Here is an 18,368-nt window from a genome sequence, read left to right as displayed (position 1 = left end):
GATATTCTCATCACATATAAAGCTGTCCAGCTTAATGAAGGCATGGGAATGTGATAGGTGGAGGAGCTGTTGCTGAACCTACCCCCTCCACTCCCCACCCCCTCCTACACCAAGCTTAAATCCCCTAGCATTTTAATTTAAAGTTTATGCACAACTGATGTTTCCAGATCTTACATTTTTTTCTGATAAATTGTTAGACACATGAATCTGGACTTCAAAAGGTCAAAAATTAATAAGGCATAGAAGCAACAAGATATGTATACATGTATATGTGTATTCATAAACATAGCCTTTACTATTCAAGCACCTGAGTATCATGAAATACATGTATTTACAAAGAGACTTAATTAGGGCATGCTCTAGTTCTTGAGATATTTCATAGAGGGTCACAACTTATTAATTTACAAAATGTAGCTACCCATTAGTATGTTCAGACGATGTAAAATACAAATGTACATGCTATTCAATGAAACCACAAAAACCACAGTTAGGATACATGTGTGTATACAGACTATTTACTAGAGCAAACCATGTGTACAGTATACACTAGTTTCTCTCAGCAAAAATAGCACAAGACACAAATTTCTCTGCATTATACACAATCTGAAAAAGCAAATTGAGCAAAATTGTGCAATATATTATTTACCAGGGTAGTAAAAATCCTCCCAAATACCTGAATGTACAGGTTCAATTCAACGAAAAGATCTGATCATCGTAGATCATCTGTGACAGAATTCTAGATCATGCTTTCAAAGAAAAATAGTATCAAAATAGACAACCAAATATCAAAGGGGAAAGCTGCCTTTGAAAAGTCTTTCTAAATGTAAAATTTACAGTAAATAGTTCATTTCACTTCAAGCTTCACATGTATACAGATTTTCACATTGTGAAACGAAAATTTTTTGAAAGAATGATTTGTGTAGATTTACAAACAGAGACTATGATAGGAATAAATATTACAATGACAATAGGAATAAATGTTACAACCACAAAGATCAGAAAATACTGATTTATGAAAATAAAGTTTTTACGCAACAATATATCATACAATACATTGGTCAAACAGTCTTCAGTATCAGTACAAAGAACAGGGATGTCAGGCCCTGGCAAAAAACATTATGTCTTCCACGACACATAAATTTGCGATGTAAATTCTTTGCTGATTCATTATTAAAATCCAAAATGTATGCACAAAAGTTACAGGAGTCAGTTTTCTGCTTTCTCGAATGACTGGTTGTGCTTCTGGGGTTCAGGAAACTCTCCATGATAATGTTCAAACAAAGCACGTAACGTAACTAGGTATACCAGTGCTGTCCAGAAGAAATAAACTTATTTGATGGATTGACTGATGGACTGATTAATCGTACACCTGGCAGCGATTGGCTGTGACTAATCTGTTGAAGCCAGCTGCCACCCTTGATCATACGAATGCTCACTCCTTCAACAGCAACCATCTATCTTTTGCAGTCATTGATGACTTAATGACACAACCATTCATACCTCCAATCATATGAACCTACCACCAGTCTTAAAGATCAATCGCAGTATACAACCACTGGTGGGGATCACAGAACTCACCTTTCACAAATCACTACCAAAGGTGCGATCCAAAAATGAAATGATCCAGTGTGAGTGAGTGAAGCTGTCCTGGGTACATCATGCACTACCGGTGAAGAAAATCATGGTATGTAAATCCTTACTGTCTCTACGTGTATATATGGGATAGCTTTCTTCAGGGTGGTACTTTCTTGAGCTTTTTTTGAAGTTATAGACCAGCAGCTTCCTTTTTATACTTCATCAAGAACTGTTGATTGTGATTCAGTCTAAAATGTTGTCAAATTCCTTTCTGTTTTGGTTGGTTACACTTGTTCAATCAGCAATCATATACTCAGCACAATGAGGTTCCCCTCTTAATCCCCTTGTCTTTTGATGAACTTGACTTTGATTGGTTGAGCTGGACGAAGGACAAGTCTCTGAGCTATTTTGACTGGTTCTGTGAAGGCTGGCTCTATTCTAAACCTCTGCATGAGCTGAAATCCAAAATACAATCAAAATTTAAGGATTCGTCACAAGCAAATTACACAGCAACACTAGTCAACTACTGCAGGACTTTCTATGCAGAACTGACAAGACTTGACTTTAAATACAGTTCCAGAAACATGCTGCAGAAGATCATAGAAAGTGTAAAAGGCAGACAGCTATCAAATCTTCACATTTATACTAGAACAAGAATATTCAGACATAACCCAGTGGCAAAAGTAAATCTGGTACCAAGGCTACCGAGGAGCTCCCCTGTGGGAGGCACAGGAATGCAAAACTTCAGCTCAATTCATAATGTATCTTTGAGACGCATGCACAACCATTATCAATTACATAAACATTGAATCTAATACACAGATGAAAGTCATTAATTTTAACTTACAATAATTAATATGCTCACACATCAATGATGGCACACCTCCCCTCTCATATTATTCTGCTTTATGTGTATGCAAAAGTTTAGCTTAATACCTGTAGTGCTTTTTGAGATACCACCTTCCTTTAACATTTACATGAACATTCCTTTGACTGTTACTAGATGTCCATGATCAGGGTATGACGTTAGCTCCCTCCACAGAATCGGAACAAAATTCCAGCCATTAGCTGGATTTGAATGCACATAACCTCTATTTAAAGATGTAACACTTTCTACCATTTCATACTCAAGACAACTTCACTTAAACCATGAAAGGCACATGATGCCCTTACCCTTGACAACAGGAGATGCATTTCCAATTCTGCCACCCTACGCCCTGCAAGATCAACAGACACAACTCATTAGCATGTCAGTTTTTAACACCTACAATGAAATTTTTTATCACTGTCTGACAAGATTGTACTCATTTAAACACTTTTTGCTTTCCCCATACAAGCATGCTTTTAGCCATGCCCAAGTGTTTGAGTTATGTTGGTGGTATTGTAGTTATGAGTTTGTAACTGTACACGTAGGCCACATCCTTACCCACACACATGCGAGTTCCGATCCCAAAGGGGAGGTAAGCGAAGGGGTTAGGTCGGTCAGTTCTATCCTTCATCCACCTCTCTGGGACAAATTTGTCTGGGTCATCAAAGTACTGAGGGAGCCGTGATACCGCATATGCAGGGACTGAAACTGTTGACTGAAAGAATATATATTTACCTTTATGTATTTTTAAATGATATCAAATTTTCCTACGTGTTCAGCAATAGTCCTATTCAACACCCTGCACAAAGATGAATGGTTTTCATAAATAATGAGGTCTCCCACAATAAGGACAGAATACATCTGCTTGTTGTTTTCTTTAGAGGTTGCATTTCTGCATCCCTATTTTAACAGCTTTTACATTCTTTTGTGTGCAGTTAACTCAGAAAGTCTGTGACACTTAAATTGGTGTGAACAAATCTGAACTACGGGAGTTCTGGACAAAACCAACAAAGGCTCACAAACCAATCTGAACTGCAGGAGTTCTGGACAAAACCAACAAAGGCTCACAAACCAATCTGAATGGCAGGAGTTCTGGACAAAACCAACAAAGGCTCACAAACCAATCTGAACTGTAGGAATTTCCTTTCTGGACAAAACCAACGAAGGCTCACAAACCAATCTGAACGGCAGGAGTTCTGGACAAAACCAACAAAGGCTCACAAACCAATATGAACTGCAGGAGTTCTGGACAAAACCAACAAAGGCTCACAAACCAATCTGAACTGCAGGCATTCTAGACAAAATCAACAAAGGCTCACAAACCAATCTGAACTGCAGGAGTTCTGGACAAAACCAACAAAGGCTCACAAACCAATCTGAACTGCAGGCATTCTAGACAAAATCAACAAAGGCTCACAAACCAATCTGAACTGCAGGAGTTCTGGACAAAACCAACAAAGGCTCACAAACCAATCTGAACTGCAGGAGTTCTGGACAAAACCAACAAAGGCTCACAAACCAATATGAACTGCAGGAGTTCTGGACAAAACCAACAAAGGCTCACAAACCAATCTGAATTGCAGGAGTTCTGGACAAAACCAACAAAGGCTCACAAACCAATATGAACTGCAGGAGTTCTGGACAAAACCAACAAAGGCTCACAAACCAATCTGAACTGCAGGCGTCCTGGACAAAACCAACAAAGGCTCACAAACCAATATGAACTGCAGGAGTTCTGGACAAAACTAACAAAGGCTCACAAACCAATCTGAACGACAGGAGTTCTGGACAAAACCAACAAAGGCTCACAAACCAATATGAATGGCAGGAGTTCTGGACAAAACCAACAAAGGCTCACAAACCAATCTGAACTGTAGGAATTTCCTTTCTGGACAAAACCAACAAAGGCTCACAAACCAATCTGAACGGCAGGAGTTCTGGACAAAACCAACAAAGGCTCACAAACCAATCTGAACAGCAGGAGTTCTGAACAAAACCTACAAAGGCTCACAAACCAATCTGAACGGCAGGCATTCTAGACAAAATCAACAAAGGCTCACGAACCAATCTGAACTGCAGGAGTTCTGGACAAAACCAACAAAGGCTCACAAACCAATCTGAATTGCAGGAGTTCTGGACAAAACCAACAAAGGCTCACAAACCAATATGAACTGCAGGAGTTCTGGACAAAACCAACAAAGGCTCACAAACCAATCTGAACTGCAGGCGTCCTGGACAAAACCAACAAAGGTTCACAAACCAATATGAACTGCAGGAGTTCTGGACAAAACTAACAAAGGCTCACAAACCAATCTGAACTGCAGGAGTTCTGGACAAAACCAACAAAGGCTCACAAACCAATCTGAACGGCAAGAGTTCTGACAAAATCAACAAAGGCTCACAAACCAATCTGAACTGCAGGAGTTCTGGACAAAACCAACAAAGGCTTACAAACCAATCTGAACTGCAGGAGTCCTGGACAAAACCAACAAAGGCTCACAAACCAATCTGAACGGCAGGAGTTCTGGACAAAACTAACAAAGGCTCACAAACCAATCTGAACGGGCAGGCATTCTAGACAAAACCAACGAAGGCTCACAAACCAATCTGAACTGCAGGAGTTCTGGACAAAACCAACAAAGGCTCACAAACCAACCTGAATTGTAGGAATTTCCTTTCTGGACGAAACCAATAAAGGCTCAGAAACCAATATGAACTGATAGAGTTCTGGACAAAACCAACAAAGGCTAACAAACCAATCTTAACAGCAAGAGTTCTGACCAAAGCCAACAAAGGCTCACAAACCAATCTGAACGGCAGGCATTCTAGACAAAAACAACAAAGGCTCACAAACCAATCTGAACTGCAGGAGTTCTGGACAAAACCAACAAAGGCTCACAAACCAATCTGAACTGCAGGAGTTCTGGACAAAAACAACAAAGGCTCACAAACCAATCTGAACTGCAGGAGTTCTGGACAAAACCAACAAAGGCTCACAAACCAATATGAACGGCAAGAGTTCTGACAAAATCAACAAAGGCTCACAAACCAATCTGAACTGCAGGAGTTCTGGATAAAACCAACAAAGGCTCACAAACCAATCTGAATGGCAGGAGTCCTGGACAAAACCAACAAAGGCTCACAAACCAATCTGAATGGCAAGAGTTCTGGACAAAACTAACAAAGGCTCACAAACCAATCTGAACGGCAGGCATTCTAGACAAAACCAACGAAGGCTCACAAACCAATCTGAACGGCAGGAGTTCTGGACAAAACCAACAAAGGATCACAAACCAATCTGAATGGCAGGAGTCCTGGACAAAACCAACAAAGGATCACAAACCAATCTGAATTGTAGGAATTTCCTTTCTGGACGAAACCAATAAAGGCTCAGAAACCAATATGAACTGATAGAGTTCTGGACAAAATCAACCAAATCTCACCACTCAATCTGAACTGCAGGAGTTCTGGACAAAACCAACAAAGGCTAACAAACCAATCTTAACAGCAAGAGTTCTGACCAAAGCCAACAAAGGCTCACAAACCAATCTGAATGGCAGGAATTGTGGACAAAACAACAAAGGCTCACATATATTTCAGTCCCAATGTTTACAGAGGCCTTATCCCTTACAGATGTCCACAATGCATCACAGAGATATACTTTTACACAGGCGATACCGTTGTTATGTTCCAAATGACAAAGTGAACTGATGAGAGAGAAGATGTGTTGACTACAGAGAGAAGTGAAGTTTACATAAGTGGTAAATCTTTACAATGAAAGTCCATCAATCAAAATAAGTAAATATTCATCCATTCAAGTAAATAAACAACATTCACATAACCAATAACAAAGTTCAATCTTCCATCAGTCAATGTTAACACCATCCATGATCCTTTCAACAAGAGAACGGAAAAAAACAAAGCTTTTTCAACAATGGTAATCTACAGGATGTACCTTGGCTGGAATCTCATAACCGTACAGTTCTACTGGCTCCTCAGTGATTCTGGAGATAGACCCTGCTGCTGGATACAACCTGTAAACGCAAAAGATACAATCACATGTCTCAACCACAGGTGAAAACACAGAGCTACAATCACTACTGAAACCACAGAGATAAAATCACAGGTGAAAACACAAGAGAAACAATCACAGGTGGAAAAACAGATACAATCATGGGTGAAACACAAGAGATACAATCATGGGTGAAAACAAAAGAGATACAATCACAGGTGAGAACACAAAAAGTACAATCAGAGATGAAAACACAAGGAACACAATCACATGTGAAAATCGAGATACAACCACAGGTTTCAACCACAGGTGAAAACACACAGCAACAACTACAGGTGAAAACAAAAGAGATACAATCACAGATGAAAACACACATACTATCACAGGTGAGAACACAAAAGATAGAATCACAGGTGAAAACAAAAGATACATTCACAGATGAAAACACAAGATACAATCATGGGTGAAAACGTAAGAGATACAATCACAGGTGAGAGCACAAGAGATAAAATCACAAATGAAAATGCAGAGATACAATCACAGGTGAGAACACAAAAGATGCAATCACAGATGAAACCACAAAAGATACAATCACAGCTGAAAACACAGAGATACAATCACAGGTGAAAATACAGACATACCATCACAGGTGAGAACCCAAGAGATATAATCACTGGTTAAAACACAAGAGATACACTCACAGGTGAGAACACAAGAGATACAATCACAAGTGAAAACACAGACATACAATTACAGGTGAGAACGCACAGATGCAATCACAGGTGAGAACACAAGAGATATAATATCACAGGTGAAAACACAAGAGATAATATCACAGGTGAAAACACAAGAGATACAATATCACAGGTGAAAACAGATATAAAATCAGGAGCGTTCTGTTGGATGGTGACAGATGCAAGGATACATCCTTAGAACACAAAAATACAATCACAGGTGTTCAATGTAAGGATACACGTACATTCTGAAAACACAAAAATACAACACATAAATACATCTGCTACCTTCATAAAAATGAAGGTAGCAGATGTAAAGACACCACACTTCCATGTAACAACATGTTTTTTCACAACAAAACAAATGACCCTCATTTTTCACAACAAAACAAATGACCCTGATGTAACCTTTGACATTTTTCTTGCACACTAATACCTGTTACAGCAATGACATTTATGTGATGTCGTTTTGGGCTGAGGCATCATCATTTTAGAGCTAAGTGGGTCAAACTGATGCCTATGTAAGCACATGTACAGGTGATTAATAACACCAATACTCAGTGGCATTTATTTCCTTAAATGATTATTTAGAGGATTTGTTCAGTTGAGTTTATCTTTTGTTGATAATTTCCATTTTTGTATGCACCAGATATCCCATGCTAAAATGCACTCATTTAGCTCACCATGTCATAAAGTGACAATGCGGCACAAAGGCATGTCACCCTGATCAGGACATCAAAACTTCTGTACGAGGCCCACCAAGCACGGTTGTCACATTGTGCATGTATATACCTGAGTGTTTCTTTGATGACAGCCTTCATGTATGGTAGGTGCTGAAGGTCCTCATAACCTGGCGTAGTTGTCTCCCCTACACATGACTTCACTTCTGCAAACAGTTTGTCCTGGACATCAGGTTGCTGAGATATCTCATACAAACACCACAGCATTGAGCTTGATGTCTGCATGGCAAAATAAGAGACAGAACTTTTAAATTTAGAAACTGCTTCTCCACGGCAACTCCACAGCCTGTCACAACCCCACTTAAACCTCCACAACCGATCACAACTCCACATACAACTGCACAACTTGTCACAAGGCCACTTACACCCCCTTAACCTGTCACAACACCAAATACAGCTCCACAACCTGTAACACCACCACATACAACTCCACAACCTATCAGAACCCCACATACAACTGCACAACCTGTCACAACCCCACATACTATACAAATGCACAACCTGTTACAGCTTCCAATACAACTGCACAACCTGTCAAAACCCCACATACTGTACAACTGCACAACCTGTCACAACCCCACATACTGTACAACTCCACAGCCGATCACAACCCCACATACAACTCCACAATCTGTCACAACCCCACATACAACTGCACGACCTGTCACAACCCCACATACTGTACAACTCCACAGCCAATCACAACCTCACACACAACTCCACAGCCGATCATAACCCCATATACAACTGCACGACCTGTCACAACCCCACATACAACTGCACAACCTATCACAGCCCCACATACAACTGCACAGCCTGTCACAACCCCACATACTGTACAACTGCACAACCTGTAACAGCCCCAATACAACAGCACAACCTATCACAACCCCACATGCTGTACAACTGCACAACCTGCCACAATCCCACATACAAATCCACAGCTGATTACAACCCCACATACAACTCCACAATCTGTCACAGCCCCACATACAACTGTACAAACTATCACAACCCCACATCCAACAGCACAACCTGTCACAACCCCCAATACAACTGCACAACCTGTCACATCCCCCAATACAACTGCACAACCTGCCATAACCCCACATACTGTACAATTCCACAACCTGTCACAACCCCACATACAACTGCACAACCTGTCACAACCCCACATACTGAACATCTGCACAACCTCAATAGGGCCTTACTGTGTCCACAGCTGCCATCATCAACTCAGTTACGTTAGCATAGATCTCTGAGATGCTCATGGACTTTTGAGCCAGCAGATAGGCCAGCACTCCACGAGCTTCATCTCCTTTCTCCATGGAAATGGATATCTCATTCATCCTCTTATCCACACAGCTCTTGGCTGGAAAAAACAGATAGAAAAAAAAAGAATAATTATCGATCTATAAAGGTGATATTTTCAACAAGCAAAAGAACATATCATTCACAAGACAACAGCCATTTATACGAGTGGAGGAAACCACTCAGAGCCCTGGAGAAACTAGGGCAGCTTAAATATGTGTTTTATTAACTGTCTTGCTCAGTTGGTTAGCGTGCTAGCGCAGGGTAATTACCCAGGAACCTCTCACCAATGCAGTCGCTGTGAGTTCAAGTCCAACACATGCTGGCTTCCTCTCCGGCCATACATGGGAAGGTCTTCCAGCAACCTGCAGATGGTCATGGGTTTCCCCCGGGTTCTGCCCACTTTCCTCCCACCATAATGCTGGCTGCCGTCCTATATGTGAAATATTCTTGAGTGTGGCATAAAACATCAATCAAATAAATAAATAAATAAAATATTAACTGTCTTATAAAATTCCTGATAAATGAGAATGTTATGCTTTAATATTCCTTTGAAGTGAATGTCTGACTATAGATACAATAATTGTCCAGGTGTTAATGAATGAATGATTATGGTTTAATGCTGCATCGCAGTAGTTAATGAATTCACAAACAAGATTTGCACTTATTTCTTTGGGCCCTATTATCTGACGCAAGAACACTGCATTCATGTTACACATCAATGTGGAATGGAATTGAGCCTATGTGTTCAGGAACATTATGTGTTTGTAATGGTGAGGAAATCATGATACCTGTCTTGAACAGAATATCCCAGGCCTCCAGCTGTTTTTTGTACTTCTTCCTCTGGAGATACTTAACAAGCCACAAGGGAGTGAGGAAGAGTTCAGCAGTGAGCTGGAACATGTCGGCCACAGCTTTAATAAACCTCTCCATCTCAGGGTCCCTGTGATCAGACAGACCCCCAAACCTCCTCTCATAAAGTACCGTCCCTACAGCTACACAAAAAAACGCAAAGCATACCTCATATAACTTGTCTGCTGGATCATGGGCCCAGAGTCATATTCAGAGTAAATTTTGGAAACATTCACAATGTTAGTATTGCATGGCCTGCATACTTTCTCAACGTACATTCATATATACTGACTTATGTGTGAAAGCCAAAGAATTATTATTTTATTCATTTATTTGAAAGTTCTTTAACACCAGCCTCACACTAATTTATTATGGCAGCAATTTGTAACGAAAAATTAAAATGTTCCACAGATAGACAGGACCTCTGGGACCAAATACCGAAGTCAAAGTTGGCATATGTGACAGGAAACAGCAGTTTGTAGTTTAGAAGATTTAAAACAAAACTTCTCTACACAAATTAATATAAATGTGGATTTATGTGTGACAGGGCTTACTAGCAGGGGACTTCGAACCAGCAATCTCTGGGTTTGCATGCCATACTCCTACCACTACTAGACTAAAGCGAAATTTCCTCCAGCCAGGAGGTAGACAGCCTTTATGTTACATTAGCTTTCCAAGTTTAAGCTGAAATGATTTGTTGTGGGCTGGATGGGTCTCGTTAAAGCGCTGGTTTCTAGCTGAGGGTTATAACTACATAGTTATTAAAAAAAAGTTGTCACCCTCTAATGACCAGTTGAAGAACTCCTCTTCCAGGTTAGGAACAATGTTGTCCTGTCCTCGCACCTGCTGCAGGCGATCCAGGAAATCAGTGATCACATCATTGATCTCGTCTGTGTAGTTCTTCACGTCTTTCATTCTCAGCATGGGTTTATCAATCACAGATCTCATGCGATGCCACTTCTCATCTTGCCTGTGTAAAACACACAATAAAATTTTATGCCCATTACAATCACTATCTTTATAAGACCAGATTCTTTGAAATCTTTAAATATTTGATCTTTAAAGAACTAGAACACTCTGTATAACATGTACCCAGACAGAAAAACTTCACCTGCATACATGTCCAGCATCCCAAAAGAATCACCTCATCTACACAGACACCCTGTACTCAAACAGACAAACTTGACCTGTTCACATGCCCATAGCCCAGTACCACGAAACAACCTGACGTATAAATATATCCCAGTACTTCAAGAGAAAAGCTTCGTCTGTATAAATAACACAGGCATATTTGACTTTTACACATTTTCAAAGCCCCCAATTTAACAGTCCTGAACCAACTAGAAGGCAGATGTCTGAAATACCACCCTTCCATCCCTTAACATTTCCAAAAATAGAACAGGACATCACATTGCTTAGTTTGGCTTCACATACATTATTTCACGGGCAATTCATGGTGGGCATGGATTACACTACTGGTACAGCCAGTTTGAATGGAGAATTGCAGCCATCAAAAGAGAATACAGATCTAGATTATATGAAAGACGTACGCTAGGTTGCATCGAAAAAGGTATAGTACTTTACGAAGAGCAGCATGGACAAAATCTGAATACACTGAAAAGCACTTTTACACAAAGTCCTAAATGGGGGTAATTATGAAAATAATGAAATTGCCATTAAACTTAAGCATGCACCAGTTCAGATGAACGGTAAGATAGGTAAGATGGACGGTATGTTTCATCATAATCGGATCAGTAGTTTGGCAGGAGCTGCATGGACAAAATCAGAATACATGGAAACCACTGTGACGCAAAATACTTCATGGAGGTAAGTGTGAAAATAACTACCGGATTGACATTTAATTTGAGCATTCAGATGATAGGCAAGATGTATAATATCGGAACAGGCACAGTAGTTTGGGAGGAGATGCTTAGACAAATTTGGCATGGTAGCTTGGGGGAAGATGCATGAAAACCGTGCCTACAGACAGACAAATAGACAGATACACAGACAAACACATGGAAAGACAGGGTGATTCCAGTGTATAGACAGGACAACAAAATTGACCTGCCAGTGCAAAATCTAGAAAAAAACATGAAAGTTCTGTTCCTATATACTTGTCCAGTGCCTCAAATCACAAACATAACATGTGTACCTGTATAGTACCCAAACTTTATCTGTTTACCTGTCCAGTAACCCCAGTACCCAAATCTGACCATTGTACCTGTCAAGTACGCACAAAAACAAATTTGGCCTGTATAACTCTCCAGTAACCTCAGTGACAAACTTTACCTGTGTACATGTCAAGTAACCACAGTACCCAAACTTGACCTGTATACCAGTCCAGTGCGCCTTTTGTACCAGTAGGCATACAGACAAATCCCAAATAAACTCTACCCTAATCCCACAATCTTTTCAGATTCCATTACAGTATTTAAGTATTTGCATCTTTTGTCAAAAACATCTGGTCTATGTAGAATTGTAGATTCATATTTAACATACAGCAATACTTTGTAAGAGTATTATCCTTGAGTTATAATTTCAGCTCTCCTTGCTACAGTATTTTTCATTGATCACGATATTTGTGTTAGGTTTAATATCATGTTAGCACATATACACAGACAACCCACCTACCCAGTAAAAATACCGTACTCCTCCCCCGAAACTTCTCTGTAATCATTCCACATAGGGATACTAAATCTATTGGGATATTTTGCTTCTTTCCGAAAGAATTTTTCGATACCTTCTGCACCTATTAAAATTACAATATCTTGTCCCATCATTCTCTCCTTATAAAGAGGAAAATACTTTTCACATCTCTTGCGGAAAAAAGGCACAATGTTGGTGAAGTCTGACATGTTTCCCGTCATGGTGCCTACAAATGGATATGCCTTTGGGCCTGGAATCTCTGTGAATGGACGAGGCTTGGTGCTCACATCCGTGGCTGCAGATGATGACATTTTTTGTACCACTGTCCACTGTGGCTTTCTTGTCATCAGCTTCCGAAATAGTGAATCCACAGGAGCACCATATAATTTCATCCAGCCCATGTCCACTGGAAATCCACGGCTAAGGCTTCGTGTAAACATGGTTGTCATCAGCCTAGATTCCAGAATTACAACCTGAAATATTGAAAAGGCAACTATATTAGATACTCATAACAATCTTGTATTTATGTAAATTGGTACTTCATCAACAATTGTTGTTGCAACCTGGTCGTGGATTTCCCCTGAGCTCTACGCAGTTCTCTCCCACAATAATATTGGCTGCCTTTGTATAAGTGAAATATTATAAGAGTACCTCATAAAACACCAATCAAATTAATAAATAAATGGGGAGAGTGTATATCAAACAAACCAGATCTGACATCATAATAAATGTTACTACATCAACATTAAAAGTTCATCTAATTGAATCGTATAATTGCAAATTTGTTATGATTGACATCAATCATTCAAGTTACACGGAACTTCATAAAACATAGATAGGGCCATTATTACACCATGTTATGTAACAAATAATGTAACACCCACTGGGTATCGTAGTAGCAATTGTTTCATTTTTACAGCATAAAAATATATAACTGACCACCAGCTTGCAGTCACTTTCCGTTGTTGTGTTCGTATGCTGTATGTATAGTTCACCTGAGGGTAGCCACTTTAAGTTTGGAATCTCATTTACTTAGTTCCTTTTTTACTGTATTTAAATTGTGGTCGGCTTTCCTTTTACATTTGCGTATACCACATTTTCACTGTATTTAAATAGTGGCCGGCTTTCCTCTCACATTTGTGTATACCACATTTTCACTGTATTTAAATAGTGGCCGGCTTTCCTTTTACATTTGCGTATACCACATTTTCACTGTATTTAAATAATGGCCGGCTTTCCTTTGACATTTGCGTATACCACATTTTCACTGTATTTAAATAGTGGCCGGCTTTCCTTTTACATTTGCGTATACCACATTTTCACTGTATTTAAATAATGGCCAGCTTTCTTTTACATTTGCGTATACCACATTTTCACTGTATTTAAATAGTGGCCGGCTTTCCTTTTACATTTGCGTATATCACATTTTCACTGTATTTAAATAGCTGCCGGCTTTCCTTTTACATTTGCGTATACCACATTTTCACTGTATTTAAATAGTGGCCGGCTTTCCTTTTACATTTGTGTATACCACATTTTCACTGTATTTAAATAGTGGCCGGCTTTCCTTTTACATTTGCGTATGTCACATTTTCACTGTATTTAAATAGTGGCCGGCTTTCCTTTTACATTTGTGTATACCACATTTTCACTGTATTTAAATAGTGGCCGGCTTTCCTTTTACATTTGTGTATACCACATTTTTTATATGGTGGGTTTAGTTTACTTCTATGGTTGCCACGGCTGATATTGTAGGTGTGAGACTTTTTCATTAGTTGGTTCATGCAACTCCCAGCATCCCTTTTTATGGCCCTTTATTCTTATGCTCTTCCCAGCATCCTCCTCCGACAATACTTAAAGGATGGTTTTCCGCGCCCTTTCCACATTCCAACAGCTTTCCTGACAGTTCTGTCCTAGTACCGTCAAATTTGTTATCCCTACCTCCCACCCTATATACAAGTAGATATATAAATTTATGTAGGTATATTCTCTTGTTATTTCTCTTGCTCAAGGTTTTTCGTTTATATATGTTGGTATACCCACTAGTTATGGTGTAGATGGGTTTATGGCACGATGAGCCTTCCATGTACATGTGTGTCATCAAGGACCATTTACATTTTCAGAATTATATATGCCTCTGTCTCTGGGCAGACCTGCAGTACAGGTTTTGGTCAACTCTGTAGGGAAACACCCACTTTTCTCCCAAATTCAATAAAACATATACTACATCTGCATTGAATACTTTTTGTTTTAGTTTTATTAAGGTTCATAATTAATATTATTATCTTCTTCGGTCATGTCGCGCCCTTTGCTTAATTTCAGTACAATGTAATAAAATTAGATGAATGATGTAAAAAATCCACTCCCTCTCTTTTTTAATAAAAAATTTCCATGTAATGCAATTCCTATTTTTTCAAACGGGTTAGTATAGCTAGGTAAGAAAAATACTTATGCGTTATATTCTATGCTTATTCCGTTCTATCTGGAACAATGCTGACCATCATGTTTAGATGTGAATATTTGAGGTTTTTTCTTTATATAACCTGTTTCTTCATATAACCGTGGCACTGCCACAGGTAACAACCACATGAGCTCTTATCTACCCGTACAGCCGTAGTCTAATCTGGCCTCTCGCCAAATATTGGACTACCGGAAAATAAACCACAAAAATTTGTCAGCCCATGAAAATGAAAATAGCTTCACGTTTCGTTGAGGTTACACAAGATGGACTCGATACGCGTGCTGCTTAAAGTTCTGACATTCAGTGTTACGATGAATGTCAGAATTTCAAAATAGCACACTGGACTAGATGGACTCGGTTGAGTGTAACTATCTGCACAAATCGTCACGATCCGCTTCCAAGCCTAACATGTACTTATTTTCTTATGCTGTTGACACTAATTGGAAGCTGTCTTCTTTTGTTATATCACCTGTCAGTCGGTTGGAGTACGGTCCATCAGTGTAGCTTCACGCTGGGACTGCTCCACGCTAAGACTGCTCCATGCTGGGACTGGCTGTCGCTAACATCAAACCAAAACACGCTCAAACCGCACTTTTATTATTTTCCCCCCAGTAAGTGTTTATATTATAACCTGTGTAATGCAGTTTTTGGTGAATTTAACGCTTGTTTTATTTTTTATGAATGCTAAGGATTAGCCGATCGCGGAAATCAGTGCCTTCATCAAGTAAAAGCACCAAATATAGTCTTCTGCGCTGAAGCTAGGATATCTCTCTCAACAGCGTATGTGTATAGTGTACGCTTGACGCGCACAATTTGTGCGCATACTGGTCTTGGTTAAACTGTAGCTATATGTTAGCCGCCAACTGTTAAGTTACAAGTGGACATTTTTGAGAGATAAAGAAACCCTGGAAATATGATAAATTTGACCGAGGACTCCAAAATTATGGAATGTAAAATAGGCCGTCCTGTGAACGAGACGGTCTACCTGCAGTAGGCCTACCAACCGAGAATGGAAATGGTCACGGACAATGTTCCAAACACAGGTGAAATAAAAGCCATTTTTTCAGTGAGTTATTATTTTCTGGCACCCGGGTATTTTAAATATCATAAGAAAAAAAAATAAAAATAAACAAAAAACACATATCCACTCCAGGGTCTTAATGATGGCTTTTTTTTTTTAGCGTATGATACCTGCATCGTTGAAATATACCACAGTTTTGAATATTCATGAGGCCATGTAGTTTGCGCGCGTAACCAAAGATGACCGGAAATGTTCGTCTGCCGTGTAAACTTGAGCGTGAGAAAGTAGGAAATTTTGCCTGTTTTAATCCTGACCCATCAGCCTGAAGGTATGTATGTTATGCTATTTGTTTAGACTCTCTGCAAAGTCGATTCCTTTTTCTTTACGACAAAATAAACATTCTGAGAGATTCATCGACAGATATTTTATAAATCAATCCAAGAAAACATAAACGTGTACCGAAAACTCAAATTTTGAATTTGGTGATTCTGTCACAAAAAGTATGAATTGATCAAAATTTAATATGAAAACGGGACCCTAGAGATTTTTTTTCTTTTCCGACTATAGCTAAAGTATGATAGCATTTCTAACAGTAAACAGATTAATCTGTATGGTGTATGGCAACTAGGTTAATTTGCGTGACGGAATCACAGAAAATGTGACGGAATCACCTATTTTAGGTGATTCCGTCACATAAAAATATTTCTTTGACAAATAAAACGTTACATAAAAAAATAAATCTTTAAGTTTTCTGTAGTTGTATCTTTATTGGTTCAAACTAATGTCCTTGTATTTATATAGGTTCAGGGTATGCCAAAAACAGAAAGACACCCGTCTGCAAAATGACAGAGAGGCATTGGAAAAGTTTCGCAGTACTCGATCTAAATACTCGATCTCGATCACGGAGAGAAAAAGTCTCATCATCCTGGAAGAACAAAACTCCCTACTAGTCATCGCAGTCGTTTGGAAAAGCTAAGTGTAGGGCAGAAAAGTCGCTACCAAAGTGTAACTGTTGTTGAGGGGTTAGCTTCAAGATATTCGTCGGTGAAGTTCAAAACCACTTACAAGCTACGAAACACAGGGCTGCATATTCAAACAAGATCCGACATACATAAATTTTATGAGAGTGAATCTATCTCACGCGTTGCACCTGGGAAAGCTGATGTCATTATTATGAGAGATGCAAATGGACTAAAGGTCACAGAACAAAGGAGGCACATGTCAATGTCTATGTCAGAGGCATTTGAACTATTCAAGTCCGAAATGCCAGAATGCAAAACAGGAAAATCGTCATTTGCTGCTCTATGCCCCAAGTATTTGCTATTAAGCTCACAGATACCACTTAATGTGTGTGGGTGCAAATATCACAATCACATCATCTTACTAATGGAAAGCTTGCACAGAAATTGCGACTCCATACCACTTTACTCTGAACGCGATTTCTTGTCGCCGTGTGTCTGCAATACGCTATCTGAAGAGTGTATGTCAAATGATTGCATTGTTTGTTCAGATGGGAAAATGTTTGAGTTTCGAGATCTCCCTTTGGATATGGAGGAAACGATGCGGTAGTTCCAGTGGGAACAAGACGACAATGGTTTTCTTGTGAAAGGCCGAAAAGAAGCCCAAATTGCGGAAGCACTGAGTAGCCTAAAGAATCAACTTCCAAAATTCGAATGGCACGTCTTCATTAAAGGTAAGCCGGCCGAGTCATATGAAGCAGACAAGACAGGAGCAAAAGTTGCCGAGACCATTTCGTGCCTTTTGCAAATGGACTTTGCGGAAAATTATACCGCTACATTTCAAGATGAAATTCAATCTGCCCACTGGAGACAACGGCAAATAATTATTTTCACCGTAATGGCATGGGCTAGAAGTTTTGTCCACTTTCCCATCATTGTGTCAGACGTAAAGGGGCATGAAAAAAAGAGCCTTGTCCACGTACACTTACGCTGCTCTTAAATATATAAAAACAAATCTGCCTTTTGTCAAAACAGTTAACATCAGGACGGGCGGACCAAGTAGTCAGTTCAAGAACAGATTCTTTGATATTTTCTTTGATCGAAGTACTGGAAAGAGAAATCAACTTGACACTAACTCGGAGCTATTCGGCAACAAGCCACGGAAAGGGTCCTAATGACGCGTTAG

General features: G+C 39.5%; 1 protein-coding gene across 4 annotated transcripts; it reads right to left on the bottom strand.

Annotated features, from left to right (window-relative positions):
* Positions 1–296: 296 nt before the first annotated feature.
* On the bottom strand, positions 297–15,692 carry LOC135466673 (sterol 26-hydroxylase, mitochondrial-like). Of its 4 annotated transcripts, XM_064744302.1 has the most exons (10): positions 15,672–15,692; positions 12,727–13,214; positions 10,872–11,062; positions 10,032–10,235; positions 9,141–9,301; positions 7,982–8,148; positions 6,399–6,477; positions 3,002–3,158; positions 2,749–2,792; positions 297–2,030 (listed from the first exon to the last, which is right to left on the bottom strand). In XM_064744302.1, the coding sequence occupies exons 2-10, from the start codon at positions 13,188–13,190 to the stop codon at positions 1,911–1,913; spliced, it is 1,587 nt and encodes a 528-aa protein (XP_064600372.1). In that variant the 5' UTR covers positions 13,191–13,214; positions 15,672–15,692; the 3' UTR covers positions 297–1,910. The 4 variants fall into 4 exon arrangements, with proteins under 4 accessions (XP_064600372.1, XP_064600371.1, XP_064600373.1 ...); XM_064744301.1 differs by lacking the exon at positions 15,672–15,692 and having other exon boundaries at positions 12,727–13,942; XM_064744303.1 differs by lacking the exons at positions 10,032–10,235; positions 15,672–15,692 and having other exon boundaries at positions 12,727–13,942.
* Between the last annotated feature and the right edge of the window lie 2,676 nt (positions 15,693–18,368).

The sequence above is a fragment of the Liolophura sinensis genome, chromosome 6 (genome assembly GCF_032854445.1).
Source record: "Liolophura sinensis isolate JHLJ2023 chromosome 6, CUHK_Ljap_v2, whole genome shotgun sequence".
In the NCBI taxonomy this organism is placed as follows: domain Eukaryota; kingdom Metazoa; phylum Mollusca; class Polyplacophora; order Chitonida; family Chitonidae; genus Liolophura; species Liolophura sinensis.
The sequence above is the reverse complement of the archived record's forward strand: the minus strand, read 5'-3'. Positions and strand labels throughout refer to the sequence as shown.

What these genes read in the sequence shown, in the direction of transcription:
- LOC135466673 (XM_064744302.1), bottom strand. Translation starts at nt 13,190, where the DNA reads ATGACAACCATGTTTACACGAAGCCTTAGCCGTGGATTTCCAGTGGAC. An exon ending in TGATGGCAGCTGTGGACACA is followed by an intron (nt 8,149 to 9,140) that starts GTAAGGCCCTAT and finishes TTTGCCATGCAG; the next exon opens with ACATCAAGCTCAATGCTGTG. An exon ending in CGGAACTCGCATGTGTGTGG is followed by an intron (nt 2,793 to 3,001) that starts GTAAGGATGTGG and finishes TTGATCTTGCAG; the next exon opens with GGCGTAGGGTGGCAGAATTG.